General features: G+C 49.8%; 1 protein-coding gene across 1 annotated transcript; it reads left to right on the plus strand.

The window, feature by feature from the left end:
* Window positions 1–9,968: 9,968 nt before the first annotated feature.
* Window positions 9,969–22,160, plus strand: DNAL4 (dynein axonemal light chain 4). Its single transcript, XM_060113066.1, has 4 exons — window positions 9,969–10,051; window positions 17,856–18,063; window positions 19,691–19,774; window positions 21,020–22,160. Exons 2-4 carry the CDS (start codon window positions 17,995–17,997, stop codon window positions 21,182–21,184), a joined length of 318 nt encoding a protein of 105 aa, XP_059969049.1. The 5' UTR covers window positions 9,969–10,051; window positions 17,856–17,994; the 3' UTR covers window positions 21,185–22,160.
* The last annotated feature ends 3,086 nt before the right edge of the window (window positions 22,161–25,246 follow it).

A 25,246-nucleotide genomic window follows, 5' to 3' on the forward strand; every position in this document is an offset into this window, starting at 1 on the left:
TTGCCTGGACCCCCAGAGTGTTGCCTCCCTTGGGGTCCTGGGGAGATGGGGTAGGGGAGAGGGCGGGCCCTGTTGTATTTCAACCCATCCCCTCCCCACAGTCTACCTGGACTCCTCTGACTCGTGTGGCCTCTAGACTGACTCTCGGCCACAGGGTCTGCTACCCTCACCCACCCCTCCAGCACCCCCCCAACCCCTGAGAGGTCTTGATCTGGTCCCCAGCCCTCCCTGTGCCAACCGTCTTAGGGGCACAGCCTCCACCCTCCTGCTCCAGCAATATTATCACTGCTCTTAGTTGGACCTTAGATGGTCCCTGTGAAATGCCAGGGCACCAGTCAGGGGTAACAGGGGCAGGTCACACCAGCAGAACAGCTTTCTCAGACTTTCCCAAAGTTTCCCAAACTTCCAACAAGAGGAATTCACCTCATAAGGAGCAGGGGGTATAGCCTGAAGCAGCACTTCAAATAGGAAAACCATATTTCAAGTCTACCGAGTAATATGTAAAACTCCTTTCCACATTCTACTCCAGAGTGAATCCAGATTTGCTTTAAAATATTGCTTTTAATTACTTACCACTGAGCAAAATTAAGCTGCAGGCAGATATGCCTTGTTTATCCTCTCTTGCACTGATTTACTTACAATCACCTTCTCCCTCTGTCCCACTCAGCTGGCACTGTCCAACCTTGGTTAAATCCCACTGTCTACCTGCTTCATGCCAGCCCCTGCACAGCTGACCGCTGATGTGGAAAGGCATAGGGCTCCGAGGTGTGTTGACTCTCATTTTAAATTCATGGTCAGAGATCTCCAAGGGGCGTTTCTTCCTTTCCAGCAAGTAAAGTCTCTCTGGAGGAAGATACCATTATCCAAACTCACATATTTTGTTACACAAGGTTTGGCATTCAATAAGAAATTATCAGACATATCTGGAGACAAAACTGAATGACTGAAAATCAAGAGAAAAAAAATTTTAAGGGCCAATAGACCTACACATATAAAATTGCATGGAAGTAAATAAACACACATATGCACACGCACAGGCACACATGCACACATATACACACAGGTACAAGTAAAACTGGGGAAATTGGAATAATATCGTATCAATGTCAGTATCTTAGTTGTGATATTGCATTATAGTTTTGCAGGATATTACCATTGGGGGTAACTGGATAAAGGCACATAAAATCTCTATTATTTCTTGCAACTTAATGTGAATTTATAATTATCTCAAAATAAAAAGTCTAATATTAAAACGATCTCTATAGGAGATTCATAGAGTGGAGTTATAAGACCCAGGCTTGAAAATAATTATGATTAATATAACTAAGAATGTAGATGACAAATAGAATTTCAACAGAGATCTGTAAACTAAAAAAATATTCAAATGAAAATTCTAGAAATGAAAAATACATTAACTGAGCTTATGAACTAAGTAAGTCTAACAGCAGCCCAGACACAGATGAAGAAGGAATTGTGAACTCTATGACCTCAAAAGAAATGATCCTTAATAAAAACAGAGGGGAAAGAACGAAAGTACAGGAAAAAAAGCATAAGATTTTTTTTTTTTTTTTGCGGTATGCGGTCCTCTCACTGTTGTGGCCTCCCCCGTTGCGGAGCACAGGCTCCGGACGCTCAGGCTCCGGACGCTCAGGCTCCGGACGCTCAGGCTCAGCGGCCATGGCCCACGGGCCCAGCCGCTCCGCGGCATATGGGATCCTCCCAGACCGGGGCACGAACCCGTATCCCCTGCATCGGCAGGCGGACTCTCAACCACTTGCGCCACCAGGGAGGCCCAAAAGCATAAGATTAATATGGATAAATCCATGCACATATGGTCACCTTATCTTTGACAAAAGAGGCAAGGATATACAGTGGAGAAAAGACAGCCTCTTCAATAAGTGGTGCTGGGAAAACTGGACAGCTATATGTAAAAGAATGAAATTAGAACACTTCCTAACACCATACACAAAAATAAACTCAGAATGGATTAAAGAAGTAAACGTAAGGCCAGGGACTTCCCTGGTGGCGCAGTGGATAAGAATATGCCTGCCAGTGCAGGGGACACGGGTTCGATCCCTGGTCTGGGAAGATCCCACATGCCGTGGAGCAACTAAGCCCGTGCGCCACAACTATTGAGCCCACGTGCCTACAGCGTGTGCTCTGCAACAAAGAGAAGCCACTGCAAGGAGAAGGCCGCTCACCACAACGAAGAGTAGCCCCTGCCCTCCGCAAATACAGAAAGTCCGCGTGCAGCAACAAAGACTCAACGCAGCCCAAAATAAGTAAAATTAAATCTTTTTTTTAAAAAGTAAATGTAAGGCTAGACACTATAAAACTCTTAGAGGAAAACATAGGCAGAACACTCTATGACATAAATCACACACAGCAAGATCTTTTTTGACCCATCTCTTAGAGTAATGGAAATAAAAACAAAAATAAACAAATCGGACCTAATGAAACTTAAAAGCTTTTGCACAGCAAAGGAAACCATAAACAAGGCAAAAAGAGTACCCTCAGAATGGGAGAAAATATTTGCAAATGAAGCAACTGACAAAGGATTAATCTCCAAAATATACAAGCAGCTCATGCAACTCAATATCAAAAAACAAAAAACCCAATTCAAAAATGGGTGGAAGACCTAAACAGACATTTTTCCAAAGAAGACATACAGATTGCCAACAAACATGAAAAGATGCTCAACATCGCTAATCATTAGAGAAATGCAAATCAAAACCTCAATGAGGTATCACCTCTCATCATCAGAATGGCCATCATCAAAAAATCTAGAAAAAATAAATGCTAGAGAAGGTGTGAAGAAAAGGGAACCCTCCTGCACTGTTGGTGGGAATGTAAAGTGATACAGCCACTATGGAGAACTGTATGGAGGTTCCTTAAAAAACTACAAATAGAACTACCATATGACCCAGCAATCCCACTACTGGGCATATACCCTGAGAAAACCATAATTCAAAAAGAAACATGTACCAAAATGTTCATAGCAGCCCTATTTACAATAGCCCGGAGATGGAAACAACCTAAGTGTCCATCATCGGATGAATGGATAAAGAAGATGTGGCACATATATACAATGGAATATTACTCAGCCATAAAAAGAAATGAAATTGAGCTATTTGTAATGAGGTGGATGGACCTAGAGTCTGTCATACAGAGTGAAGTAAGTCAGAAAGAGAAAGACAAATACTGTATGCTGACACATATATATGGAATTTAAGAAAAAAATGTCATCAAGAACATAGGGGTAAGACAGGAATAAAGACACAGACCTACTAGAGCATGGACTTGAGGATATGGGGGGGGGGAAGGGTAAGCTGTGACAAAGTGAAAGAGCGGCATGGACATATATACACTACCAAACGTAAGGTAGATAGCTAGTGGGAAGCAGCCGCATAGCACAGGGAGATCAGCTCGGTTCTTTGTGACCGCCTGGAGGGGTGGGATAGGGAGGGTGGGAGGGAGACGCAAAAGGGAGGGGATATGGGAACATATGTATATGTATAACTGATTAAATTTGTAAAATAAAAAAAAAAAAAAACCTAAAAAAACAAAAAAAAACAAAAAACCCAATTCAAAAATGGGTGGAAGACCTAAACAGACATTTTTCCAAAGAAGACATACAGATTGCCAACAAACATGAAAAGATGCTCAACATCGCTAATCATTAGAGAAATGCAAATCAAAACCTCAATGAGGTATCACCTCTCATCATCAGAATGGCCATCATCAAAAAATCTAGAAAAAATAAATGCTAGAGAAGGTGTGAAGAAAAGGGAACCCTCCTGCACTGTTGGTGGGAATGTAAAGTGATACAGCCACTATGGAGAACTGTATGGAGGTTCCTTAAAAATCTAAAAATAGAACTACCATATGACCCAGCAATCCCACTACTGGGCATATACCCTGAGAAAACCATAATTCAAACAGAGTCATGTACCACAATGTTCATTGCAGCTCTATTTACAATAGCCAGGACATGGAAGCAACCTAAGTGTCCATCAACAGATTAATGGATAAAGAAGATGTGGCACATATATACAATGGAATATTACACAGCCATAAAAGGAACAAAATTGAGTTATTTGTAATGAGGTGGATGGACCTAGAGTCTGTCATACAGAGTGAAGTAAGTCAGAAAGAGAAAAACAAATACCGTATGCTAATGCATATATACGAAATCTAAAAAAACGGTACTGATGAACCTAGTGGCAGGGCAGGAATAAAGACGCAGACATAGATAATGGACTTGAGGACATGGTGGAGAAGGGGAAGCTGAGACGAAGTGAGCGAGTAGCATTGACATATACACACTACCAAATGTAAAATGGATGGGAAGCAGCCGCATAGCACAGGAAGATCAGCTCCATACTTTGTGACAACCTAGAAGGGTGGGAGGGAGGCTCAAGAGGGAAGGGATATGGGGATATATGTATACATATATATATACATATATACATATACATATGTATACATATGTATACATATACACTTTGTTTTACATCAGAAACTAACACAACATTGTAAAGCAATTATACTCCAATAAAGATATTTTTTTAAAAAGGTTAATATGGGACATAATGAAAAAATCTAACATGTAAGGAGCCCCAGAAATGGAGAGAGCAAATAGGGCAGAAATAATATTTGAATAGACAATGTCTGAGAATTTTCCAAAAACCATTGAAAGACATTAAGCCAGAGATTCAAGAGTCTCAGGGAACTTCAAGAATGAGAAATGCGAAGAAAACCATTAACTAGGACTCTGATAGTGAAACAGCTGCAAATCAAAGACAAAGAAAAATTCTTAAATGGTCTCAGAGAGAAAAGATGCATTACCTTCCAAGGATGGATGACCAGAACAACCACTAACTTCTCAATAGAAGGAATGGAAAAAGGAAGACAATAAAATGACATCTTCAAAGTGCTGAAAGGAAATAACTGCCACCCTAGAACTCTATATTCATTGAAGACCCTTCAAAAATGAGGATGACATAAAGATGTTTTCAGACAAAGGAAAAACAGAATAGTTATTACCAAAGTTTTTTGTTACCAACAGAGCTTCTCTTAAAGGACAGACTAAAGGAAATTCTTTAGGGAGAAAGGGAAAAGGTCCTGAAATGAAGTATGGAGATTCCAATGAAGAACAAAGGAAAGGGTGAATATGTGGCTAAATCTAACTTAATATTGATTGGAAAAAAATTATGTCTGTGAGCTTTGAAATTCATGGCAGCAACAGAATTAAAAAGTGGGAAGAGGTAAAGGCAATTAAAATATTCTAATGTCCTTGCAGGGTCCTGGAAGTAGTAAAAGTATTAATTTTACATTAGAGTTTAACAAGTCTAGGATTGATATTGAATTTTCCTAGGGTAGTCACTAAAAAGACTGTAAAAGAATATGTAACTAACCAGTTAGTACAGGAGAAAGAAATAGAATAATAAAAATCCAAAGAAGGCCAAAAAAGGGGAAAAGAAGGAACCCAGAAAGGGAGGGATAAGTAGAAAATAGTGAGGTGATTGATTTAAACCTAAACTTAATATCAGTGGGTAATTACATTAAATATTAAAAGATAAATATTCCAATGAAAATATTAATATTGTCGAAATGGACTTTAAAATAAGTCTATAGAAAGGTTGAAATTAAAAGGGTAGAAAAATAAACACCATGCAAACACTAATTCAAAGAAGGTTGGTGTAGCTATACTTAGTTCAAAGTAGACTTTAAGACAAGAATCACTGCTAGAGATAAAAGGCACATTTCATGATGATAAAGAGTCAGTCTCTTAGGAAGATATAACAATTATAAATTTGTATGTGTGTATTAACAGCATAATTATTTAAAGTAAAAATTGATAGAAACAAAGGAAAATTTGACAAGTCTGTAATTGTAGTGGGATATTTGAACACACCTATCTCAATAATGTATAGGGCTAGCAGAAGAAAAACAGTTCAGCATGAGTATAGAACATCTGAACAAAATGATAAACAAACTTGACCTAACAGAGCAACTACAGAATAGACATTCTTTTCAATTACATGTGAAAATTTTACCCATACTGACTATAGTAAGTAAAATAATGCCCTCCTCCCCCCACCAAAGATGTCTACTTCCTGATCCCCAGAAGTTGTGAATATGTTGTCACAAGGCAAAGGGAAGTAAGGTTGCAGATGGAATTAATGTTGCTAATCAGATGACCATGAGATAAAGAGATTAACTAGGATTATCTGATTTGGGGCCAAGGTAATCACAAGGGTCCTTAGATATGAAAGAGGCTGAAGAGTCAGTGTCAGAGGAAGGCAGGAAGTGTTTAGAAACTGAAAAAGGGAAAGAAATAGCCTTCCTTAGAGCCTCAGGAAGGAACGCAGGCCTGGGGATACCTTGATTTTAGCCTGCTGAGACCCATTTCAGACTTCTGACTCCAGAATTGTAAGATAATAAATTTATGTCATTTTAGGTCACTATCCTTCCAATATCTGTTACTTGCAGCTGATGCACTTGCTAACTGATTCCAGGGTGTCCACCATTAACCGCTCTAAACAGCATGAGCAGTGCAGGAAGAGGTGTAGCTAGAATGTAGGCTGAATCTTGGGGATCGACAAGAGCTGAGTCTGAAGAAGTAGGGTAGGATCCTATCCACCCCATTCATTTATTCATATAGTTATTCGTGAAACATTTACAAAGCACCTACTCTCTGCTGGATCCTGTGTGAAACACCGAGATGTGGACATGAATAAGACAAAGTCCTTGCTCTCAAGGAGCTTGCAGGGGAAGACAGAGAATTAAACTCAAGTATAAAACAGCGGAGGAGAGCAGAGGCAGGAACATGCACCCGATGAGATCGGAGTACAAAGGACTTTTCTGGTCGCAAGTTGTGGAATCCCAACATGTGCCGGCTAAGACCAAAGGAGTATGGGCTCCTATAGCCAAAAAGGAGGGATGGGCAGAGGAAGAATGTGGGCAGAGAGGATGCGTGAGTAAATGCAGGGAGGTGGGGAGCAGTGTGGAATGTGTGGAGAGCCAGGAGAGCTGGAGTGGCTGGAGCATAAAGCACAGGGGAAGGAGATGCAAGAAGGAGATGTCGGTGCCCACGGGCCACGCCACAGGCTTGAATGCCAGGTCGTGGCATCTGGATGTCAGTTGGTAGGCGCTGGGGAACTGTGGAGGGAGGGAAGCATTTGTTAAAGAGGGGAACACAGTGGTGAAATTCGGGTTTTAGAAGTATCACATTGACTGTGGTATAGAGGGTGAATTAGAGAAGGGCAAGACTGTGATCAGGTAGTCCTATTAGGAAGTTATTGCAGTAATACAGGTGGGATCATGGCGCTGTGCACATGAGGAGTGCCATGAAGATGGCCAGAAGGGGCTGTACTCAGGACATAGGAGTTAGAATCAGCAGGCTTGTGATTGATTTGAGGTGGGTGACGGTAGGCGGAAGGGGGAAGGACAAGATTCCCTGATTTCTGCTGGAGGCAACTGCAGGTGGTGGTGGTGCCATTTACTGATATGGGAATGCAAGAGAGCCAGTTGGAGGAAGATGGGTTCACTTTGGGACACTGAGTTTGAAGGGTTTGTGGGACATTCTGGTGGAGATGGCCAGGGGGCATTTGGATATTTAGGCCTGTAGCTCCAGTGAGAGGCCTAATCTGGAGAGAGAAACACAGGAGCCATCAGAATCTACAAGGACATTGACAATGGAACAGTGGGAGTGGATGAGATCCCCAAAGGACAGTCCTTAAGGTAGCAATTCTCAACAAGATGTGTGTGGGGTGACATAACTCCCTGGAAGAGTGTTTGGAATCACCAGAGAGGTTTTCCAAAATACACACCCAACCCTCAATTCCAGTAAATACTCTAGGCAGCATGACCAAGGGGAACTCCTGCTGATGAGCAGGTGACCTAGGGTAGGAAGGAATTTGAGACCATTGATAAGAGGAGGGTCAAGGTGGGCACGGAGATCAAAGGAAGAAGGAGCCAGATAGGAAGAGAGTTTTGAGGAGACCCAGGAGAATGAGGTGCCCCAGGTGTTAGGATAGAGCAGTGATTCTCAATGGCGAGTGTGCACCAGGGGTGCTTGTGAAAAATACAGATTACTGCCCTTCACTATTCTGATGCTGTGGGGCCTTGGAATCTGCATTGTAAAGAGTTCTGCAGGCACTATCTTTGGGGTGGAGAATTTCACGTAGATGGGTGTAGTCGACAGATGTATGCCAGCAGGGGGATGGGTCCACTAAGATAAAGACTAAAAGGGTCTATTGGATTCTGCTCTTCAAGAGGTCACTGGTAACCATGGAAGAGGGAATTTTGGTGGTGTCGTGGGAGTGGAAGCCAGATTGCAGTGGGCTGAAGAATGAATGGGAGGTGAGAAAGAGAAGACAGCAAATGTGGACCCCTTTTGGGAGAAGTTTGGATCAGAGGCGGAAGCAAGAGCTTCATCCCCCTCAAAGTCCACCTTCCATCTCTTGGAGAAACTTGGCAAAGAGGATTGAGGAAATCTGGAGGCTGAGTCAGACATCCCATGGACCCTCAGAACACACCAGGGAGGCAAGTTGGGAATCGGCAAAGGCCTGGCGCACCTCAAGCTTCCAAGTCTCAAAGCTAAACCTGCTGTGCCTGCCTTCACCTACCCACTCCAAATCCAGTCTACCATCTTCTCCATCCAAGTGATCTTTCCATAACTCAAATCTGCCCATGTTTCTGCCCTACTTAAAACCCTCCAGCAGCTACTTTCCCCCACTCTCACCTCACTTCTCTGAACCTGGCATTCAAAACCCTACTCCCCTCTGCATCTTCACCTCCACTGTCTTCACCATCCCCCTTCCCACTTGCACCACATTCATCATCTACCCAGGCCTCATGGAACCACCAGCAGTTCCCCAGTGAACTATGTGTACCCTCCTAGCCGCTGGCCATCTGACACTCAGCCAACTCAAGCACCACCTGTTCCGAGAGTTAGTTCCTCCCTCCTTGGAGAGAACCAGCACCTTGCCCACACCTCTACCAGAGCACAGGTAGAATGAATTACTCTCTATCTATTTGTTGACAAGACTTTCCCCACACTGGACAGTGCCTTCTCTGGGACCAAGATTCTCATCTTACTCCCCTCTGAATCATCAGCACCTGGCCAGGGCTGAGCTCCCAGTAAATGCCAACGAATGTGAAGTGGGGTTCCACCCAAAGTACCCATCATGATAGGGTAAATGGTTAAAATATGGAGCACCCCACTGACCCTTTGATCCACCAATCAAATAATTGAATCTGCAGGTTCTTCTCCCCTCCCCCCTTTCCCTTCTCCCTAGTTGTACTCATATGTTCAGATTAATTTCTCCTAAGGGAAAGAAAAGGCAGGCTCTGGACAATGGTACCTTTAGGTCAGATGGTACAATGTCTCCCACGGCTAGCACTAGGCAACTATGTGAGGGTGTGCTGCTGTGCAAGAGCCCCTGGGTTCCTTCTCCAGGAACTTAACCTTGATTTTTTCCTTTTACAAGCTACTTAACCTCTCTGAACCTTAGTTCAGATGGATGTGGTTACGAATACTATTCGAATAGTATTCGTAACCACATCTCATTGTGGTGAGAATCAGGTGCGATTACTCATTGTAAAAGCCCTACATAATGCTACTTAATATTAGGCTTTTGAGATCCCAATAAAGTGGCATCTTAGGGTCACGACACCGACAAATTGCATTTGTTATTTCGAATGACTAGAAGAAACTCACCAGGCAATACTGCTTTTCAAAGTTTCTCTGAAAGGAGAACTTCTTAAGGTGCCCGGCTCCTCAGGCCCACTTAAGACAACTATAAGTGAAGCCCCACCTCCCCAACCTCTAAGCCACGCCCCTTTCCTCGCAAATCCCTACGTTGTGGGCCCTTCAACATTGATTGACGTTTTTATTCACCAATAAGAAGTAAAATTTCCGTCAACGTCCGGTGAGGGGGCAAGACTTCCTTGCTGTTGCTAAGACACTCTTGTTTCCCTCCTTGACAACGCTGGTGGGGGGGTGCGCTCGCTGAGGCCCTGGCTCCGGCCCCCGCGGGAGCAGGTGAGGCCCGGGGGAGCGGTGGGCAGCCGGGCGGGGAGGGCCGGCCCGAAGTGGGGCCGGGAGGCATTGCGGGGCGGGCGGGGCCTCGCCCACCGCGGAGGCCCCACCTCAGCCTCCTGCCTGTTGGTCCCCAGTTCCAGGTCCTCCCAACCCCCATTTCCCTCCACCACCACTTCGGGGACCTGCGAGCTCTGTCGAGACAGTTTCGCCGTCGCGACCCTGCAGGCCGCTCCTCCCTACCCTCCCGAGGTCCTCTCCAGCTTCACGATCCCTCATCCTCCCTAACCCAACTCCTCCTCGCGCCTTGATCCCCTGTCTTTCGCAGGGTAACCCCCTCCTCCCGCGGGTGGGCCGGTGGTCGCCATCGCCTCCACCCAGACCGCTTCACTTGGGCAGTTGACGACGTGCTGGGACTCGAGGCTGGTCATTTCCCTTTTTGGCCTCAGTTTCCCTATTTGTAAACGGGAAGTTAGGTTGAATGATCTCTAAGGTCTCTTTGACGCTGACGTTCTAGGATGTGATTCTTTGACCCAACTGTAGGCTTCCCTGACCATGTGGTCCTTTTGGGAAGTTTCGGGTGTAGTGAAAAGGACTTGGCAAACCTAATTTGGATTCCCAATTACAGGACCCTAGCAAGTTACCTAATCTCTCTGGAGTCCAGTCTGAGTATATATAGAATTAGGATACTGCAGCACATCTCCTTTGGGGATTCTGAGGATAATATGAACTTCCTTCCTCTGTCTCTTATTTCCGCACATTTTCCCCGTCTGAGAAGTGTCACCAGCTCCCTTATGGTCAGCTGTCATTTCTCCGTTTCTCCTACAAATCCACATCTCTAGCTCTGATCTTTCTCCTGGGCTTCCATGGTTAGGGAGACTTTGGGAGTGGGGGTTGGAGTAGAGATTGATATATTGATGTGATGCTTGGGCTTGATGGCTTCCCTCCTGCCCCTGATAATCCATGATTCCATGATTCCCTGCTCCTGATGAGACACCTCCATTTGTGTATCTCACCAACAGCTTAAACTCAGGAGTTCAAAAATCAGACCAGCCCGCATCTTTATCTATCCATCTGTTCTACCTGACGTCCCCTGTCTGTCTCAGTGGCATCACCATCCTCCTGGGGCATCCTCCGTCACTCTGCCACGCCCATCCCACTTAGGCAGTGTCGGGTCTTTGATTGTGCCTCTGCAAGGGTCTCACATTCTCTCTATGCCTAAAGCCACCGTCCTGGTTCAAGTTTTTAATGCCTGTCACCCGGGCCATGGCTGTAGCTTCCTAACTGGTGTTCCTACCTCCAGTCTCCCCTCCCGTTAACCCAGCCCACCAGGATAATTGCCCCAAAACATGACCATGTCACCAGCCCCCAAGACACTTCCAAAGGGCTTCTCTTTCTCCACTAAAAATATCCATACTTCTTAAGCCTGGGTCTTAGGGCCCTGCTATATATCCACAACCTGACCCCAGTCTTTTTTCCCAGCCTACTTTCTCTTTTCTCCCTTGCCAAGTTCTGTCCTCAGGCCAAATTGGACTGTTGGACTTTCCCAGAAAACGCTTCGAGCTTTCTGCTTTGACATCACTGTGTTTGTTCATCTCTCTGCCTGGAAGGTCTTGCTCACCTTGCCCACCCATCAGGATTCCCACTCACCTTTTAAGGTCTGACTCAAATGCTGACCCTACCACCAAGCTTTTCTTGCTGTCCTCTGCCCCCTCCAGAATTCTCCTATTTCCTCTACCTTTGCACCCGGCTTGTGGCACTTACTGCTTTCTGCCATGAACCATAGTTAATTCCTTGTGTATGTGTGTTGGTTTGTCATATTGGATTGTATGCTCCTTGAAAGCAGAGACTGTCTCTTGTTTATAGCAGAGTAGTTGAAAAAGCTTAATCCTGAAGTCATATATAGCTGATTGAATCCTAGCTCCTCTGTTTATTAGCCGGGTGGAAAGTCACTTTGCTTTTCTCAGCCTGAGTGTTCATCAGAGAAGTAGGGATAATAGTGCCCATCTGACAGAGTTCTTAGGGGGAGTAAATGAACACCCATCCTGTTGTCTTGCTCAAGGTCAGTGCTTGACAAATGTTATTGAATGGATTTGATAAGTCCTCTCCCTTCCCAGGGGGCAAATGAAATATAATTTAATTACAGTTTAGATATTTGTTGGGCTTCTGCCATGTGTCAGACATTGGACTTGTCAGAGAACAGAGCAAGTCCTTCAGCCCCAGGTGATTGTCTGGACTCACGATGCACTGCTGAGTCGTGACTGGTTGTGAGATGTCACCAATAGTTAGCGATTGTGACTGATTTTTTTAAAAAAGTAAATCAGGGCAAACTCCAACTCATTTCTGTGATAACGTCATTCTTAGTCCCTTAGGTTCAAGCAAATCTGTTCTCTTGAGTGGGAAAGGAGGAGGTAGGTGGGAAAGTGGGGGGTGGGAGACTGTGTAATCCGCTGTCTGTAGTAAGCATCTGTTCTCCTGTGGAGCTGATGTCTGTGATAGTTATGGCTTTTTGTTGTACTTTGTATCCTGACAAAAATGTTTGGATTTGGGTATGTCCATGAGGGTGTACCACATGAGTCAGTGTTGTTTATTGCATCATCTTATACATAAAGAAAATGTCTTGGTCTCTACCTCCTCATCTTTCTCTCTCCCTCTCTCCCTCTTTCTTTCCTTCCCTCCCCCTGGTTTAAGACACATCAGAAGTTTTCACTGGACCTCAGTGAAATGAGAAAAAATACGGGCGATGTGAAAAAAAAAAAAGCCTTTGTGTGCATGAAAGGTAACTTTTCTTGAGCAGGACTGTTCTTTATCCTGCGATCGTCTCTTTCTTACTCTTAAAACTTTCTTTTATAGTAGATGATGCATTTTTTAAATAAATTTATTTATTTATTTATTTATTTATTTTTGGCTACGTTGGATCTTTGTTGCTGCACAGACTTTCTCTAGTTGCGGCGAGCGGGGGCTACTCTTTCTGGCGGTGCATGGGCTTCTCATTGCGGTGGCTTCTCTTGTTGCGGAGCACAGGTTCTAGGCGCACGGACTTCAGTAGTTGTGGCAGGCAGGCTTAGTTGCTCCGCGGCATGTGGGACCTTCCCGGACCAGGGATCGAACCCGTGTTCCCTGCATTGGCAGGCAGATTCTTAACGAGTGCACCACCAGGGGAGTCCCAGATGCATTTTTTAAAATTATTTATTTATTTATTTATTTATTTACATCTTTATTGGAGTATTATTGCTTTACAATGGCGTGTTAGTTTCTGCTTTATAACAAAGTGAATCCGTTATACATATACATACGTTCCCATATCTCTTCCCTCTTGCGTCTCCCTCCCAGATGCATTTTAAACTGATTGTGAAATCCAGATCTTCCGTGTTGTTTCCTGACTTCACCACTGACATCTTAGACGAATGCTCTCAAGTCCTTAGGTTCCTTTCTCCTCACCTTACGAGCTTTGCCCTTTGTTTGCCAGAAGTCAGAGGGCGGACGTGTCAGGGAAAGGCAGGAGGATAACCAAGGTGCCGAGTGTGTAGCCCCGTTACGGCTGGAAGTAGGAGGCCTGCCTGGACAGGGGGCTGGACCAGTGGCTGCCGAGGCTTGACTTTATTTGTGTTACTGTCTTGTTTCCTACTTGCTTGTGACAGGAAAGCAAGCACAGAAGGTAGCGTCAGAAGAATAGACATGGGCTCCGATCCTGGCTCTGTCGTGGCTGGCTGTGTGCCCACAGGCCAGCCCCCAGACTTCTCTGAGCCCCAGTGTCTTGTCTGAGAACTGGGAGCGGGTGCCGCCCCCACAGGTTGTTATGGGATGAAATGAGGCCGTCAGTGTGAAAGCGCAGTGTCTCCACACCACGGCCCCCGGCCCAACTGTGTTTACCAGATTTCCTTGTGACTCCTTCCTGCTTCAGTACTAACAGCACTGGGAGGGGGGGAACTCGGTGAGTGTTGGTTTGTTTGGCCTAGCATTTAGCTGTTTAGTTGGCTGGAATATGAAGAAGGGCATTACACTTCCCCTTCCTTCCACACCAGTCGCAAGAGCTGACGTTTACTGTGAGGCAGAGTGTATTCTTAGGCCCAGTTTCCAGATGAGAAAACCAAGGCCTAGAGATGTAAACGCTTATCTGAGACAGACCGAGGTGTGAAGTCAGACCTGCCTGTGGAGCACGATGCCGTGCTCCAAGCGTGTCTCCCACCTCTCGGATGCCGGAAGGTGGTAAGGGGTGGCGAGCCGTGGTCCACGAGCCAAACGTGTTCCAGGCGCTGAGTGGCTTGGGGTGGGGGGTCGGGGTGCTGGCTGACACTTTGGGCCTTATTTCCCAGAATTCATTCACTTTTCCTTCCTCCTTCCCACATCCCCTAACCCTCTTAAGGATTCTTCCCAAACACTTCAAAAGCAAAATAATAAATAGGGACTGAGGTCATTGCCACAGAAGAACAAGGGGCACAGGCTTTGACAAGAGGATGAGATGGAGAGCCCCGCCTCTGCCTCCTGTTGCCTAGGAGAAGCCTCGCATCAGACATGGGCGAGGCTGTGTAAAGCTTCAGAGGGGCCCTTGGGTAAGGAGGAGAATAAAGGGCAGAGAGGGAGCAAGGCTGCCTCTGGCTCTGTGTGCCAGGACAGGCCCCGGGACGGTCAAGCTCTGGTACCCAGGAGATTCAAGTGCCCTGGCCAGGGGCACACTTACATTATTAAAGGGCTTTCTTTTAGACCCAACGCAACTTCTTCCTGGCCTGATCCTGCCAGGCACACACTCATTTGCATGGAAGATTTATAAGGTTATTAAAACCTCTAGTTCTGCTATTTTCGGTAGCATTCTATCAGCAGGGTTTTAAAATCGTGGCTGAATGACTGTAGCTGTACTGTAATGATACAGCATCATAAAAAATTCTCCTACCTCTCTGGGTTTGGAAACACATCATCTATAACTGTTCCTTTTCATTCTGTGAGTCTCATTCCTTTTGGATTCCCCAGGAGTACGTGCAGTGGGTAGGAAAAGTATTTGCAATCGTGATACTGAATAAATGTGGTGGAATTATATTGACAAAGTGCTGGCTGATAACATGGTGGCTGTAAGAGCAGTGTGACGCTGAGCGCGGAGAGCTCTGCAATTTCAAAACGCTCACGTGGGGCTTCCCTAGTGGCGCAGTGGCTGAGAGTCCACCTGCTGATGCAGGGGACGCAGGTTCATGCCCCGGTCCGGGAAGATCCCACATGCCGCAGAGCGGCTGGGCCCGTGAGCCATGGCCGCTGATCCTGCACCTCCGGAGCCTGTGCTCCGCAACGGGAGAGGCCACAGCAGTGAGAGGCCCGCGTACCGCAAAAAAACAAAAAACAAAAAACAAAAAAAAACGCTCACGTGCATCTACTTGGTGCTCTCGGCAGCTCTCTGAGAATGAGAAGGTGGGATTATCCCATTTCGCTGAGGAAACCAAGACTCAGGAGGTTAAATTACTTGCCCAAGGCTGCAAAGCAAGGAAGAGGGCAGAATTGATTTCAGTTATAGAGCTAGTATTCCAGCCTTAATATTCCGCCTCGTGATCCTGTCCTTTCTCTTCTCTACAAGGTGATGTCCCCCCTAAAAAAAACTGTCCCAGTGGCTTTTCCACTTTGTTCCTGAAGAATGGGCTTTGGTAATACTTCTGAAGTCTTGTTTCATCAGGATTCCATGTGTTGAAGCAGAGTCCAAGCAGCGGTCACAGACCCTGACCTCCCCGAGGGCACACGTATGCACAATTGCCTCCCAGCTCCCCTCCACACTAGCGCTTTTTAGCCCAGAGGATAAATTGGATTGAGTTGAAATATTCAGGTGGAAGGGGCCTAAGCAGCTGCTTCAGCACTGTAAGTTGTTCCCACTTGAAAACCTCAGGAGGCAATGGAAGCTTAAAGCCCTTATTCTTTTATCATCAGTGTGGCCCCGCACCTTCTGTCACCCCTTGGTGATGTGGAAGAGGAGGCAATAAAGGGGCCTTTACCGAAGACAGCTAGGGGGACAGGGCGCAATGGGACCCTGACATTAATGAGAAAGGACAAAATGATTCACTGGCTTTTGTGAAATAAGAAACTTCAGCAGAGAGTACAATGAGATTGTACTTGGTAATTTGCAGGCTTATATATAGAGACAAACAGAAACTGCTAATATCTGAGTGGTACAAATGCCCAGAACGATGAGGTAAGAGGGGCTGTCTGTCCGCTGGGAAATCAGAACCTACCTATGCTGTGGGGCATGGGGTCGGTGCCAGGCTTCCAGCCTCGCTCGAGGGGGCCGACCACATGGAGTGGCGCTGAGGACTTCGGCAGCATCAGAGAGTGGGATAAGATCGAGAGCACAGCCCAGAAAAAGTGCACGGAAAGCTCAAGACTTGGCCAAACAAGGGTCAAGTTCGCATTGGAACAGTAGACACCAAAAGGGAAGATCAAACGTTCCTCTCACTGCTGGGCTCACAGGAGCCGTGCTAGGGGTCACGCCCTAGAGGTCAGGCGTGCGGGCGCCCACTATGTGTCGTTGCCGTGCGGAGGCCTTGTGAGGAGGGGTTGGGGTGACCGTGCCCAGATCAAACCCCAGCTTTGCCCCTCAGTAGCTGAGCGACCCTCCATTCATGCAGGCCCTAACTCGTGGGGTCGTTGGTGGCATGGGGCTGAGTAAGCACACGTGGAGCACTTAGAACAGTGGCCCACAGGAAAGCCAAGAGATGTCACCCGTCATTACCTGCCCATTAGTTACTGCGCTAGGCATCTTCAGGGTTCGGTGGCCGTGCACTGAAAGCAGATTTATTTGGAAATGTGAGAAGTGCTGGAATAACATTATTTGGCTGTATTTGGTCCAATAAGGATGGTTACAAAGGACTTAATGACATGGCAGTTTGTATTTATTTGTATTAGTAGTACTTCTGAGATTAAAAGTTCTTTGAATTATAGGATAAAGAGAAATACCAGAATTTCCAGCACTGCTTCCAGTCCTTTAGGATCCAGGCCCATCTCTTTAGAAAAAGCCCCATCTGTTTTTCCATAACTAGATTTGGAAAGAAAAACAAAAATCTATACATGTGTATTAGGCTTTATAACTTTTCAGTCATATCCTTGTGTGATTCCCCCAGGAGCCAGAGGGAGGGAAGGACAATTTACTGAATGCCTACCATGTGCCTGGCGTACATTGTCTCATTTGATTCTCATAACAGCCCCATGAGATAGATTGGACTACCTTTGTGTTACTGATGAAGAATCTGAGGTCCAAGGCCACGCAGCTAGTGAGCAGTAGGACCAGTACTAATGCCTAAGCCTCCCAGCTCCTGGGCCAGCCAGACAGGTGGCCTGAGGGAGTGGATGAGAAGAGCTGGGCTGCCAGGCGTTCTAGGGAGGGCACAGAGCATTGCTGGTCCCCTTCCTCCCACAGAGCAGGGACCTGCGGAAGGAGGCACGTGTTTGCCCATAAACCCAGGACTGTTGAACGTGACCTGACATCTCACTTCCTAACCACGTCTGCTGGGGAGCAAGGACCGTGTACATAGTGGGCATGCAGAGAAGCTACATTCCTTAATTGCGAGCTCAAGGCTCCACCCTCAGCCTGGCCCGCAGTCAGTATTTGTCTTGATAATGACAGTGTGGGCTTGCAGCATCGTACCAACGTGTTCTTAACTGGGTCCCAGCATCTCGTGTTGACTCATCCTCCCGTCTGCAGACTTGCTGGCCATTTGGAAAAGGATGCAGAGGAGTTGAGATGGGGAGGTGTCAGATTGTTACTGAGACATTTCTAATTTGCGATGTATGGTTTTTAAGCCAACTCATTTCTCCTGGTTTTTCCTGTTTCCTACAGCACCCCTTGGAAAAAGACATTTTCTGCTCCCACCAAGCTGGCTGGGCCTGCTTCCTGAATCTCCTGGGTGTGTCTTAATTACCAGTCCCAGCACCTCCTGAAAGCCCCACTCTCTCCTCCTGATCACAGAGGAAGGATCATGGGAGAAACAGAAGGGAAGAAAGATGAGGCTGATTATAAACGACTGCAGACCTTTCCTCTGGTCAGGGTAAGCCCTGGAGGAGGGAGGCAGGTAGCCAGCAGGCCCCACAGAGCCTTAGAGAGAGGCAGGGGGAGCTTGTCCCCTGCAGAATAGCAGTGGGAGGAAGTTAAGAAGGGCTCTGTTGGCCAGATCTAGAGACCGAGGGGTCAGCAGTGATTCATCCTTTCATTCATTCATTCACTCGACAATTATTCATTTAGGCCACCTACTATATATCGGGCACTGTTCTAGGCACTGTGGATGTAGGAGTGAACAAGACAAAGGCCTGGCCCACATGAAAGAAAGGTTTAAAGAACATGATTTCAGGTAATGAGTGCTATGAAGAAGAATAAAGCAGGTATAAGGGGCTGGAGAATAGAGGATGGCTTCTAGAAAGGTTCCTCTGATCAGACACCTGAATAAAATTAGGGAGCAAGCCTTGTGAAAGTTGGGGGGAGAACTTTCCCCAAGCAGGGCAGGCAGCAGGCACAGAAAGCCTGAGTAAGCTCAGCCTTTGGGAGGAACAGAAAGAAGGCCAGTGTGGCTGGAACAGGGTGCTGAGGGGGTGGCAGGACACGAGTGCCAGCGTGACAGCAGGGCCAGGCCTCAGAGACCTGGGGGCCATGGTGAGAAATGTGGATTCTATCCTGAGTTCAGAGGGGAACAGTAAAGAGCTCTAAGCAGAGTGGGAGTGCTGGGATCCGTTTTACAGTTAGCATTTCTAAAAGATCACTCTAGCTGTTGGAAGGAGAATGGATTTTAGGGACCCAGGGTGGAAGTGGGGAGACCAGTCAGGATGCTATTGCAGAGGCCCAGAGAGATGTGGGTGGCCGGGTCCAGGTCACAGAGTAGAGGTGGCAAGACATGGTAGGATTCTGGGCAGATCTTGAAGCTAGAGCAATAGAATTCACTGGCGCATTGCATGCTGGGTACAAGGGAAAGCAGGCCAAGGGTGACTGCTAGGGTTTATTTTGTCCTGAGCCTGGGAGGGAAAACTGTGTCGATTACCAAGAGAGGGAAGACGGAGGAATAGGTTTGTGGGAAAAATCAAGAGTTATCTTTCAGACATCTGAGGTTGTCAAGTAGGCAGTTGGACACAGGAATCCGGAGCCCAAAAAAGAAGTTAAAGCTAAGGATGAACATGTGGGAACCCTCCCTGCATAGAAGATGTGTAAATCCACGGAGCAGGGTGGAGTCCCTAGAGAGCAGATAGCTGGAGAAGAGGCGAGGGTGGAGACAAAGCCCAGAGGAGGAGAGACATCCAGCAAAGTGGCCCGAGAAGGAGCACCCAGAGGGGCAGGAAGAAAAGCAGGAGCCCTCAGAGGGGCCACACCATCTCTTCAGGCTTCTGGGCGAGTCACCTGTGCTCTGAGGCTACTGGTAAACCGTGCCCGTGGCCGGCAGGCTCCTGCCTGGGCCAGCCTTCATCCCGTGTCTGTCGCTGTAACACGTTGGTTGCACAGGGACCCGGGGTGTAAGAGCCCGCGAGGCTTAGCTTGATTCCATCAGGAGATGGGTCATCTCTCTGGGCTCTGCCCGGGGCTGTGCCGGGGCAGCTCCCCGGTGTCCGTGCCTTACGCTTGGGACAGAGGCCAGCCCAGAAGGCAGGTCACAGGCTGAGGCGCTCTCTGTTTGTCCCCTGCCTTGTCTCCAGCACTCGGACATGCCAGAGGAGATGCGAGTGGAGACCATGGAGCTGTGTGTCACGGCCTGTGAGAAATTCAACAACAACAACGAGGTATTGCCATCAGTGCAGGCGGCCCCTCATGTCTTTGGTGACCCCTGTGGCCCCAGACCCCACAGCCAGCTCCAGAGGGTCCTGCTGGGACCAGGCTAGAGCCTTCCTTGGAAGCATTCGTACCACGGGGAAGGCCGGTGAGGGGGGAGACCGGTGCGGTCTCCGGTACCAATCCGATGCTCACGCCCAGCCCTAGAGGGAGAAGAGCCAGAGGGCTTTCCGTGACGCCCCTGCCCATGTTCCCAGTCTCAGGGGGGCTGCTGAATAGGGTACCTTTCCCCTTGGCTCCATCCCAGTGGAGAACAGAGGCCCGCCTAGGCATTCCTTCATGTATCCATTCATCCATGCAAGAAAGATGTTAAACACATCCCTTTGCCAGGCACCGTTCTAGGTGCTGGCGATAACGACAGGTCAGCATCGACGCAGGGATGTCATTCAGCAATCTGGTCGTGAGCAAGGAAGAAGTCAGTGTCATGGCAGCTCGGGTGAGGCCGGCCCTGGCTAGTGAGAACCCAGGCTTTGGGCCAGGGAGGCCCAAGTGCACGTCCCTTCTCCAGCCCCTCCTAGCTCTTGAACCTTGCACAGGCCATTTCTTATCACCCAGTGGCCTAGTCTATGGCCAGGGGTGAGGGCGCTGCCAGTGCCCGGCAGGTGCCTGAGCACGGGGCTCACCCCGCAAAGGCCGGGCCTCCGCCCCACCTGCAGACCTCTTCTCGAAAGAGTGAGCACAGGAAGGAGGGAGCTGCTGCCGCAGCCGAGGGAGCCAGGCCTGCTTCTGTCCCAGAGCTCAGCAGACCCATCGGGGAACAGCCTTTCTGTTCCCTGAGGGTCAGCCTGACACCTTGTGGTGACGATGGTAGTCCATGCGGTCTGCGGCGTGCTCTCCCGGGGCTTGTTCACTGAGTGCTGAGAACAGCCCTGTGGCCCTGGCACTGGACGCGGGCACTAAGGGCAGAGCCAGAGCTCCAGCCCGGGGCCCTGTGTCAGGCCCGAGGCCCGCTCTACCGCCTCGCCAGTGTCTTCTGACTGATGAGGTGGTGTCTGGTTCCCTGTCCCTGTGTAACGACAGCCCCTGGCAGGAGGGTCCCCGCGCGGAAGCCCTGTCCGAAGGTTCCGTAAGCAGAACAGCAATATCAGGCCACAGGCCTTTCCCTTGCCAAGACTTATGCGTTCCGGAGTGGCGCTGACTCACGCCCACCCTCTCCCCGAAACCTCCCTCCCTGATGAGCGTCCTCTTGGTTCCAGAGTGCCGCCAAGATGATCAAAGAGACCATGGACAAGAAGTTCGGCTCCTCCTGGCACGTGGTGATCGGTGAAGGCTTCGGCTTTGAGATCACACATGAGGTGAAGAACCTCCTCTACCTGTACTTTGGGGGGACCCTGGCTGTGTGTGTCTGGAAGTGCTCCTGACGCTGTCCCCCACCCCTGCCCCTGTCCCCCCCAGGCCTTCTCCTGCTGTTCCCCTGGGGTGGGGAGCAGCCCCAGGCAGGTCCTGACTTTCCAGAGGAAAGCCGGGCTCTTTTCTGTTGTCCTGTTTCCTGAGCCACGCCCAGTGTGTGAATTTGCTGACATCTCTGTCCCCAGGCTCGCAGCCATCTCACGCTGAGTCCCAGGGTGTGAGGGGGCGGCACGGGAGGGGTGGGGAGATGTGACAGGGTAGAAGGAGCGGGGGAGGTGGAATTTCTCTCACAGGGACATGCCAGCCCCACCTCTCCGGGTGGCTGCTCAGCCCTCACAGCCCGGGAACCCCTCGCTCCCACCCGCAGCACTGCAGGCAGGTGTCCGCTGTCCTTGTCTTTACGGGCCATATGCAGATGGCCTCGAGAGGGAGTCTGTCCTCGGGGGTCACTGGCGCTTCTCTCCTTGTCTTCCGGAGAAGTGGTGACCCCCACCCCACCCCAGAAGCCCCTTTCCCAGCCTGACCCCCGGCTGAACAAGCCACTGCGTCTCGTCGGGCCGACAACTCCACAGCCCCGGGCTTTGACGTGAGGACCAAGCAGCCTGTCCCCCTCCGTCCCCTCCCGGCTCCCCAGCCTCCAGGCTGCGTGAACCTGTTACCTTGCCTCACCCATGCAGTTGGTAACCAGTGGCTGAGGGTGTGGGAACTGTGACCGCGCAGTTTCTCGAAGTGTCACTGACCTCCGGTGAGACGCCTGGGCCAGGAGTGCCCTCGCCGTGAGGCCTGTTTCAGCAGGGAAACCTGGCCTGCCACTTACTTCTCATCAGGGACCGCATGCTGATTTGTACTTCTTATCTCTGCTGGGTTTTCTATATTCTTTTTGAGTGTGGGGAGAAGGGTTTTAGTAGAAGGGTGAATCCTATTTTACACAGCGGTCTTATTTATATGAATGTCTTGGTTTTTACAATTAAAATAACCAAAAACTGACCTTGATCTACAGTCTCTTGAGGTTGGGGGGAAGGCAGGCTCAGTATCCTCAGGCTGTGCTGGGTCCCAGGAACCCGGAGAAGCTTCTGGCCGGACCGCAAGGCTGCCGGAAACCCTGTGCCCAGGTACAACCCCGCGCGCCCGGGCCCTGCCCCCTCCCCGTTCCGTCACGGGTGTGGACTGAGCGCAGTTGGATGGGGCCCCGTGGACACTGACTGAGACACCCTTGGTGGCCAGACTGAGCCACTATAAAGACGTTTTTGGTCTCACATAATGTAGTTCAGTTCAAAGATGTTTATTCAGCAGCATTGAGTGCCAGGCCCCGGGAGTGGGGACACAAAGATGGAGAAGCCACAGACCCTGCCCTCAGTGAGCTCACAGTCTATCGCAGAAGAACACTTGAACCCAGTTGTTTCAACTGGCTGTGAAAAGTGGTGTAATAAAAGAGAGGACAGGACGTGGTGGGGTGGAAGGAGGGCTCCATGCCCAGCCCAGAGAGTGATGGGGAGCCTCCGAGGGGGGTGAGCCCTGAAAGCCAATTCTTGAAGCGAGAGTGGGATTTTCCCCAGGGAGGAGATGCTCCAGGCCGAGGGACGGTGGGGATAAACGCACAGAGGCGGAAGTGGCTTGAGGATGAGGGGCTGCACTGCAGGCCCGAGAAGCCCCTTCAGCTCAGGGGCTGGCTCCGGAATCTGAGTCTTACACCCCAAAATGCAGGGTCTGGGCAGAGCTGGGACAGCCTGTCCTCCTCCCCAGCCCACTGTCCCTGCACTCACGGGGCCTCCTAGGACATTCAGGCCTGGCAGTCCTGGCCCCTGGCCCAGTCACAGCCTCCTGAGGCTGAGGGTCCAGTTGTAACGGGATCCATCAGCAGCTTTGCTGGACAGCATCCTGTCAGTCAGCTAAGCTCTGCGCAAAGACCCAAGCGGCTGAGCAGGGAGAGGAGTGCCATCGGTCCACCTGAGAACCTCACACGTGCTCGCTGAGTTGCTGCTGCGCGTGGTGAGGTCCTGAGCTCAGTGCAATGGGGCAGAAAAGAAGGAGAAGTCAGGGTCACTGCCCCAAGGCTGACCATCTGGATCTAACTGTGGAGCGGGTCCTGGCCCTCTGGGATTTGGGGGGTGCAGGGGGCAGCTCCTTGACCTCAGACCTGCGCTGGCCCGAGCCCTGTGCCACGCCGGGTGCTGCCAGGAGATTGGCGAGGCGTGCAGATGGGAGTACAAGGAGAGGGGGTGCAGAGGCCCGGAATAGCTATGGTTTAGTAACTGCCAGCTTTGCGGCTGTTCTCTCCTTTAATCTGCCACACGTGGGTGCCAAAAAGTAAGACAGGCTCAGCCCGCATCCCAGGAGGTGGGGTGGCAGTGGGGAGTGTGGGCTCTGAGGTCCACAGACCCGGCTCAGGCCCAGCCCTGCTATTCCTAACCTCTCTGTGCCTCAGTTGCTTTGTCTATAAAATGGGGATAAAAGGAACCAGCTCCTGAGGTTGCTGGGAGTCTCAGGCCTGCACCTGGAGCAGGTGGTACCCCTGAGGGGCACACTCTGCGTGCTTGGGCATGCTGCTCTCTTCCCAGCTGGAGATGGGGTGCTGACACCCAGCTCCCCCCAGGACGGGGTGGAAATTCAGCAAGATTTTACAAGCCGGCACTGTACTGAGTGCCGGTGTGGAGAGGGCGGTGTGCCCGCTGTCGAGATTGGGCCAGGTGACCCGGGGCCGTCGCAGCTGTGTTTCCCAGACACTTCTTCTCTTGACCTCAGTGGCTTTCCTTCCCTCTGCTCCCTGAGACCCGTGCCAGCTATGGTCACCCTGACCTTCCTCACAGGCCCCTCCCTGCTTATGGCCAGTGATTCAGCAAGCATTTGCTGACAGGGGCTGCAACAGGAGAGGGTCATGACAATGCGGAACGCATCAGAACACACTGGCCTTGGCAGTGAGGGGCTGGCAGTCCATTGAGGGAGGCAGACCCAGAAGCAGAAAAGCAGGATGCATTTAAGTAATCTGCTAGTGGGGAGGGAGGGTGGGGTTCAGGGGAATGTGGGGTTCGGGGAAGGGAGCAGCTCTCACTGCCCAGGGAACTGGGGGAGGTGTCACAGAGGAGGTGGCGTTGAACTAGGCCGTGGCATTTCCAGGGGAGGGATGAGACGGGGGAACGCCTGGGGAAGGCACCCTCGGGTGAGGGGGCAGTGGCATGTGCAGAACTACGGGGGCCTGAGGAAGCTGGTGAGGTGGATGTGGAGGGCAGTGGAGGACTTGGGGGTGCAGCTCCCAAGAGGGCGGAGGGAGGAGGAATGGGCTGAAGGTGAGGGGTTTCTTCTTTTTTTTTTTTTTTTGCGGTGCATGGGCCTCTCGCTGTTGTGGCCTCTCCCGTTGCGGAGCACAGGCTCCGGACGCGCAGGCTCAGCGGCCATGGCTCACGGGCCCAGCCGCTCCGCGGCATGTGGGATCTTCCCAGACCGGGGCCCGAACCCATATCCCCTGCATTGGCAGGCGGACTCTCAACCACTGCACCACCTGGGAAGCCCGGTGAGGGGTTTCTGGGGTTGAGGACGAGGAAGCTTCCAGCTGTTGAGCTTCCCCCACTTGGCAGGCACTGGTCTCCCTCCCTTATGACCGCGATGTCCTGTATCCTCAACAGACCTCCGAGGTGGTGATCACTGTCCCCATTTACAAATGAAAACACTGAGGCTGGGTGGGCGAGGTATCTTGCCCAGGTCCAGTTAGGAAGCGACTTCAGCCGGGACCTAGACCCCGGCCTGCCGGCCTCAGCGGCCCTGCTCGTCAGGGCACAAGCTGTGTTCATAGGCCTGCTGTTTACCTCCCACCCAGTGGAGAGCTGGGGTCCCCATGGCCAGTCCGCGCCTCCGTCCGTCGGGCTCCCAGCAGCTTCCTTCCGCCGGCAGCAGGCCTCCACCTCCCCTCTGCTCGGCCTGCCGCAGCCCCCGGCATTCACTTAATGGTGGCAGCCACCACCAGCCCCAGCCCCTCCGGAGCCGTCTGTGTGTGGGCAGCGGTGACTCGCCCACCGACACCTCAGTCCCCTCTGCCGGGCCCAGACAGAGTCGGTGTAGGGGAGATCGCAGCCTTCTCT

Source organism: Mesoplodon densirostris, chromosome 11 (genome assembly GCF_025265405.1).
Source record: "Mesoplodon densirostris isolate mMesDen1 chromosome 11, mMesDen1 primary haplotype, whole genome shotgun sequence".
Taxonomy (NCBI): Eukaryota; Metazoa; Chordata; class Mammalia; order Artiodactyla; family Ziphiidae; genus Mesoplodon; species Mesoplodon densirostris.